The sequence below is a fragment of the Lactuca saligna genome, chromosome 4, assembly GCF_052625555.1.
Source record: "Lactuca saligna cultivar CGN05327 chromosome 4, ASM5262555v1, whole genome shotgun sequence".
In the NCBI taxonomy this organism is placed as follows: Eukaryota; Viridiplantae; Streptophyta; class Magnoliopsida; order Asterales; family Asteraceae; genus Lactuca; species Lactuca saligna.
In genome coordinates, this window is record NC_136420.1 from 13,209,212 (window position 1) to 13,216,637 (window position 7,426).

Sequence of the window (7,426 nt, forward strand, 5' to 3'; positions counted from 1 at the left end):
CCCTATAATTTTAGTAATCAAATGAGTTGAAAAAAATTCATTATTAGGACTTCCATAAAAACACCTTTTTTTTTTTTTTTTTTTTTTTTTTTTTTTTTTTTTTTTGACTTTAACTTTACATATTTTTTTGTTAAATAGGTTGAAATTCAAGAGATAATAATTGTTGGTCATGGCTTTTCATTCCCAATCAACCATGATCACATGTATATTCAATATATGTTCTTTTAAAAATTATGATTATTATATTTCTCTTATAAATCTAAGTTTAATATACACCATCTTAAACATCAACATTCTATTTTCTAATTATTATATATACTATTAACAAACTTATTATATTTGTCTAAATCCTTAATTTTAATATTTTTAAACATTTTATATTAAATTTAAATCGTTATTTATATCAATTAACTATCATGCTTCTTTATAAATATAAGTTTGAAATATATCTATTTTCATCATTGAAGCTTGAAAAGATAATATTAAAGTATCCTACATCTTTGATGTTTTATGGTATGAACATGAATAAGTCGTAGTTTTACAATGTACCAAATCATCCAACAAATAATTATATTAAGAAATTAAAAAAAAAAAAAAAAAAAAAAAACATTTTATTAAGCAATTAGCAAACTGTTAACGGTGTTTGTCGTTTATCAAGCAATTAGCCAATTGTTTACTGTGTATGTCAATTCTTGAACAAATATATTCCATATCAATCAATAGTAAAAAAAAGGTTTTAAGAGGTTCACGAGAAGAAGGATTAATGGATATAATATTACAACAACAATTTTCATAATTCCAAAACAAAATAATTTACACCAAACATATTAACATATTCCAAATTGATAACATGAGGACAATGTTAGTGAAGTATTACTAAAATAGGAAACAGCAACAACCCATGATTCGTACAAAAATCCATGATAGATATGGGTTGTGAGAAAGAAATGAGACGTGGTGGGGAAGATGATGACTGGAGGTGAAATTGATGAACATGATGATGGAGATGACATGACAAACCCATGTACTTGAGAAAAGACTACAACAAGGGTTTGGGAAATTGATTTTAGATTCCCTTGCTTAAACAATGAACATAGAAACGAAGATAGTGCAAATAAATATTTAAAATAACTATAAAATATTTAAAAATGTTACAAATAAGTATTTAGACATATGATATTTTAAAATTTACCAAAGATAAATGTGATATTTAGAAACTTTAATGTAACAATATATTATTTTAATGTTTATAAAAGATATACGAAATTCTCTTGTAACTTTAAAAATCAAATCATTTTGAAACAAAATTCATTATTATGAATTCAAACAATTTGTTAGTTTGTTTGATACGCTAGAATCAGTTCAACATACTTTTTTATTAAATAAATATAAATTCAAGAGTCAAACAATAGGATTATATATCGAGACATATACAATAGATATTTTAAGATGATACGTATAACTCTTTGAATTTAACTGTCAAATGCAAAATTTTGTATAAATTCATCAAATTCCATCACAAAGTTCTGGTAAGAGGGTGTTTGGATTAATTTATTAGCTTATTAGCTTATTTATTAAAATTAATTTATTTAGTTTATTTTTAACACAATAAACTGGTTTTTAAAATTTTTATCAAAACACTTAAACTTAACTTATTGTTATGGAAAAAACAATAAACACTTTTTGTTTCGATCCAAGCACCCGTAAATTTAATATAGATCTGTCATTAATATTTTTGTTTAGCGACGGAAACGCGTTCAAAAATATATTAATTGTGAATCTTGGTTTCTCTTTTGTGTCCGCCACTAACACCCTTTCTCGGAGACTCTTGATATTTTTTCTCTATTACGAGAAAAATAAAATTACTATTATAGCCCCCGGCGAGGATCGAACTCGCGACCTTTCGCTTACGAAGCGAACGCACTACCACTATGCTACGGAGGCCTAGGACGCTCTGAATCAAGAATCAAGGAATGTATACTGAATATATAAATACAACAGAATTAGAACGACTGTTGTCATGTCAAAACCCCCATCTTCATCCCTAGGGTTTAGACAAAGACGCAAAGAGCACCAAGATATGTGTGGAATATTGATAATTATCTCTGGTGTTCGTATCGATTTATCGTCTCTTCTTCCAGATTCAACCATTTGCTCATCTCTTTCTGGAGAAACTGCAAATGTAAGCAATTTGTAAACATTAACTGTTTTTTTATGATTCAAGTTCAAGGGTGTAATAAATTGGGTTTTTTTTTTTTTTTTTTTTTTGTGATTTGATAAATGCACGAAAAAAGCATATTTGATTGTTGGTCGTCGTAGACTATATCCCAGATAGTTTGCTATATTTTCATATCAGTATTTCAAGAACACTTTGCAGAATTGTAAATACGACCACATGGTTCTGACAAGTTTCATTTGATCGAAATGTAAATACATTCTTATTTGAGTTCACTGGTGGAGCTCCAGTTTTTATTTTCTGTAGATGATATCAAAGCAGCTCTGAGGAGAAGGGGCCCTGATAGCTTAGGTAGCAAATCGATATTCCTTCATGCAGATGAGGAAAGGACTCTTCAATCTTCAGTAGAAGAAGAAAATGCAATTGAAGAATCCCACTTTATAGACATTCCTGTATTGAATAATACTTCATTTGGAAAACTTATATTTGTTGGTGCTACATTGCAATTACGAGGAGTATATCCCATCACTCAACCTTTGGTGGACAAATCTGGCAATATCCTTATCTATAATGGTGCGCTTTCTTATGATCTTATCATCTACTACATGATCATCTAATTTCTTGGTTATTCAAATTATATTGATGATTGTCAATTACTTATTGTACCTCATAGGTGAAGTGTTTGGAGGAATTGAGCTCAATAGTGATACCAATGACACTGAAGTTCTCATGAAGTCTCTTAAGGAATGCTGCAATTGCCTTTCTCATGAACATGAAGACACATGTAGGAATGGGAAATATTCTGTTCCAGAATTTCTTTCAAAAATCAAGGGCCCATGGGCTTTAATCTACTGGCAGGTAACTTTTGAGTGGTAAGTTCCATTTGTGTTAATTAGTACTGAAAGATGTAGTTTATGCCTTCATCTGACTAATACTTCATAAATTCTTTCTTGAATTTTCGCATCCAGGAAAACTCAAAGACAATATGGTTTGGTAGAGATGCATTTGGAAGGCGAAGTCTTCTTGTTCATTGGCCTAGTATAAAAGACTTGCGGTTCATGCTTTCTTCTGTTTCACCACCTTCTGCCATTGATGAACTTAACTTTTGGGAAGAGCTGCCATGTGGGGTCTACAGTATGGCCATGAGTGCTTCAAAAATGGATGGAAATCTAGTGGGTGAAGTGAAAAGACATAATTGGACTGATCCCTTGCTGGAAGAACTGATTGAATGGGAGAGAACTTTTGTTGAACCCAAACCTGAAGATTTAACTAAAATGTTTTCTAGTGAACAACGAGGTAAAAAGTAGATTTATTTATTTTCATTTTTTACATTGAAAATGCTTCCAAACTTGAGTCAGTATCATTGCAACAGGGCATCTGCATCAGAAAGTTCTTGCTGCACTTAAAGAATCTGTGAGGCGACGAACAATATTTTCAGAAATTCATCTGGTTTGTCTATGAATATAGCTTTTTTATGTATATATTCTGGCTCACTAGGTTATTATTATGTTTCTTTTTTGTTTTTTCAATTTGCTTTTGATTTGCAGAGTAGTTCACCAGTGGCTGTGCTTTTTTCTGGTGGATTAGATTCTATGATACTTGCAGCTCTATTGGATCAGTGCCTAGATTCAAAATGTAAGTGTGATTAGCTTTCTGTTCAGTATGAAAAGAACTGTTCTTTTTATATTTTATTCACCATGCTTGATATCTTATGATACCTCTTTTGGCAGTTGAAATTGATCTGTTGAATGTAAGTTTTGATGGTGAATTAGCTCCTGATAGAATTTCTGCTATGGCTGGTGTGAAAGAGCTGAGAAAAATCGTCCCTTTGAGAAGGTAATTGGCATTTTTGACTTTTTTTCTATTACCCTCTGACTTTGACTTTCTTGTAGTTCCTTCATAATACAAACAGCTTATGAATGCAGATGGAATCTAGTAGAGATAGATGCAGAATTGTCGAAATTGACCACGGAGACAAAACGTGTTTTGTCACTTATTTATCCTTCAAACACATACATGGTACACTGATCTGTTAATTTCACACTTTTTTAGTTTAATATTATTGTAAGGTTTCATGAAAGTGTTTAACTTATTTTTGGTGTTACAGGACCTTAATATTGGGATTGCCTTGTGGTTGGCAGCTGGTGGTGATGGGTGTGTGAGTGAAGAAATAAATGGAAATAATCATTCAAAGATTAAATACAAGTCTGATTCAAGGATCCTATTGGTTGGTTCTGGTGCAGATGAGCAATGTGGTGGCTATGGGCGCCATAGAACTAAGTTCAGAGAAAGCAGGTTACTTCTTAGTTCCTATCAGTATCTCATACTGTAAAACAAGCTAGGTAGATAAAATAGTGAAGTAAGTTTTGATGATTATTTGTTGATGTGTTTAGTTGGGGTGGACTGAATGAGGAAATGAAGTTAGATATGCAGAGAATATGGAAGAGAAACCTAGGTAGAGATGATAGATGCATTGCTGATAATGGCAAAGAGGTACCACTTGCTTCTTTGTTAAGTCGTTGAGTTGTTTATGTATCAAGTCAAAAAGAAACACATTTACTTGAAACTGAATTTGAATGGACATGTTTGGTTTGTGGACTTCAGGCTAGATTTCCTTTTCTGGATGAAAATGTAATAAGGATACTGCTTGATATTCCATTATGGGAGATTGCAGACCTTCGCCAACCAAGTGGAGTTGGTGATAAGAAGATATTGAGAGAGGTATAAGTGTTTTGCTAATTTAATCAGAGATCTTATGGAGTCAAGTCTATAATGTGTTTATATTCTCATTTCATGTAAAATAAAAGTCTTGTAAAGTTCCCTATTTCTGAACCATTAACTTGTTTGTTTTGTTTCATGAAGGTTGCAAGAATGCTCCATTTGAATACAGCAGCTGTTCTACCTAAAAGAGCTATTCAGGTAGGTTGTGCTGTGTTGTGTTTGACAGATTAGTTGAAAAGCTATCTATCTATCTCAAACAGCTGGTGCTAGATTCTAAGATACTTAATGATATTGTGTTTGCTTTATAGTTTGGGTCGAGAATTGCACGGGAATCGAACCGCAAGAATTATGGAAGTAATCGTGCTGCAAATCAAGCTTCAGCTGGAAGTGCATTCATTCACCCCATCTGAACTCTCATGTTTGTGGTTTTTTAATATTATTAAACATGGCCATCATGCATTTTGGAGGTTTCAAGATTCAAAACTTTTTGTATACATGTATAATTTATTCCATCCTATCTTATACATTATTAATATTTTTCAGCAAAGCTCGAATCGAGTTTGATTTATTGATTTTAGTTTTGTATATTTTGGTTGTTTGAGTCTGGAACTTGAGTCAAACTGAGGTCGACCTTACATTGTCACATTATCAAATTAATTCTATTGGTTTCTTTGTCAGCATCATATGAAAAGGATGTTAATTCGTTTGTTGGTTGAAATCCTATAACTTTGGAGGAAGTTCGGTCAAGTTTGCACTTTTAGGGAGCTAAGCTCATGGTATCCAAGAGTGCTCCATTGTCTCAACCAAGTGGGGATGAATGTTTTGAGTCTCGTCGTATGTTTGTCCGAAAAGAAGGAATGAAAAGTCAATATCTCATGGTAAAAGGCGAAACATGTGATATGTTTTTCCCCATGTTTTGAAAACCGGATTGGACCGGCCGGTTTGACTGGTTTAACCGGGAACCGGTCCCGGATCCGGTTCATAAAGGTCAAAAAACCGGTATTTGTTTGAACCGGTGAAAACCAGTCGAATCGGTAAAAACCGGTCCGGTTGAGCTGGTAAAACCGGTCAAAATTGGAAATTTTAAAAAATATTTATCTTTTTCATTTTTTGTATTTTTTATATAATTTACTATAATTAGGATATCATCCGGTTTTTCCGGTTTTTAAGACCGGTCTTGAACCATCGAATCACTCGTAAGGAGACAAAAAATAATAATAATACAAAGAGAAAGAAATTAAAAATGTGTTGGGTATTTAGAAATCAAGTAATTGCACTATAATTTGACCAACTAATAATACCAAGGTTCTCTTTCTTTGCGTGGATCCATAAATGAGATGGGATTTGAACTTCTCCGACTAAAGATGCATGATTCTTATCGTCTAAGGTCGGTGGGTACAGCCTAAACCGCACACTACAATGGTTGATGCGGCGTCGTAGTGTGCGGTGCATACTATCAAGGGTCTTACACTTTATGTTACATCCTACTAATATTTATTTTATGTCACCTTTTACACATTACATCCTACCAACACTTTACAATAATTAATCTACCGACAATAATAACAACAAATCCCCCCCCCCCCCCCCCCACACACACACACACACAATTGCCATTTGGCCATCTCACCACAAGCCCTTACCACCCTTCTTTTGTTCCGTTTTGTAACCGTTGGCCAGTTGTGACCAATTAGAAAAAAAAATGGAGTAAAGGTGTGGTATAATACCCACCAATTTTGTGGAGTGATAGAAAAAAATAACGTGACACTGTAAGAGTTTGGTAACTATGACATGACACCCTATGACCTAATGTGTGGATCTTTCGGTTCCAAAACTTTCATATGACCCAAGGGACTACCGCCATAATTGTTTCGTGAGTTTTGGACAATTTTTTGTTGCCATTAATCCATGACTTGCAATTAAGTATGGCAAAACTAGCCATGGGAAGAACAAGTGTCTAAAGAACAAGCGACATAAGAACTCCTATGAAATTCGCATGACCCCCCGACAGCCGTTGACATTTCACCGCCACCGACACCAGAAGTCACTGACTACAACTTACCATCAAAATCACCACACACTCTCTCTCTCTCTCTCTCCTATCCTATCTCTAAACTCTGCCACCTCCCTCTCTTTCGGCACTATCGCTTATCACCGATAGCACCTTCTAAATCTTGTAATCAACACCAAAACCTCAAAGTGAAAATCGATCATGAAACATGTGTTGGATTGGTACTATTATGATCCAAAATTTGAATGATAATAGTATTAATAAAAATAAATTTCTTATTATAATAATAGTACTAATTAATATCACCATAAATTTGGATTTTACTATGCTAACTATTTTAAAGAAAAGAGTAAATTTCACGAAAGGTCCCTATGGTTTAGGGTAATTTGCATGTTTGGTCACTAACTTACTTTTTTAACTCGAAAGGTCTTTGTTGTTTGTTTTTGTTAAGCGTTTGGTCTTTGTATTACTTAAAAAGACTATTTTACCCTTAATTTTTTAATTTATTTTAATAAACA

General features: G+C 33.0%; 1 protein-coding gene and 1 non-coding gene across 2 annotated transcripts; one reads left to right on the forward strand and one right to left on the reverse strand.

Moving 5' to 3' along the window:
* Positions 1-1,872: 1,872 nt before the first annotated feature.
* TRNAT-CGU (transfer RNA threonine (anticodon CGU)) lies at positions 1,873-1,944 on the reverse strand. The gene has a single exon. It is a non-coding gene; the product is annotated as a tRNA-Thr (tRNA).
* LOC145041251 (Asparagine synthase family protein) lies at positions 1,932-5,574 on the forward strand. Its single transcript, XM_078989256.1, has 13 exons — positions 1,932-2,182; positions 2,467-2,749; positions 2,850-3,034; positions 3,145-3,472; positions 3,549-3,625; positions 3,724-3,811; positions 3,907-4,012; positions 4,102-4,195; positions 4,284-4,471; positions 4,570-4,669; positions 4,781-4,897; positions 5,039-5,095; positions 5,206-5,574. Exons 1-13 carry the CDS (start codon positions 2,021-2,023, stop codon positions 5,305-5,307), a joined length of 1,887 nt encoding a protein of 628 aa, XP_078845382.1. The 5' UTR covers positions 1,932-2,020; the 3' UTR covers positions 5,308-5,574.
* The last annotated feature ends 1,852 nt before the right edge of the window (positions 5,575-7,426 follow it).

What these genes read in the sequence shown, in the direction of transcription:
- LOC145041251 (XM_078989256.1), top strand. Translation starts at nt 2,021, where the DNA reads ATGTCAAAACCCCCATCTTCATCCCTAGGGTTTAGACAAAGACGCAAA. An exon ending in TTTCTGGAGAAACTGCAAAT is followed by an intron (nt 2,183 to 2,466) that starts GTAAGCAATTTG and finishes GTGGAGCTCCAG; the next exon opens with TTTTTATTTTCTGTAGATGA. An exon ending in ATCCTTCAAACACATACATG is followed by an intron (nt 4,196 to 4,283) that starts GTACACTGATCT and finishes TTGGTGTTACAG; the next exon opens with GACCTTAATATTGGGATTGC.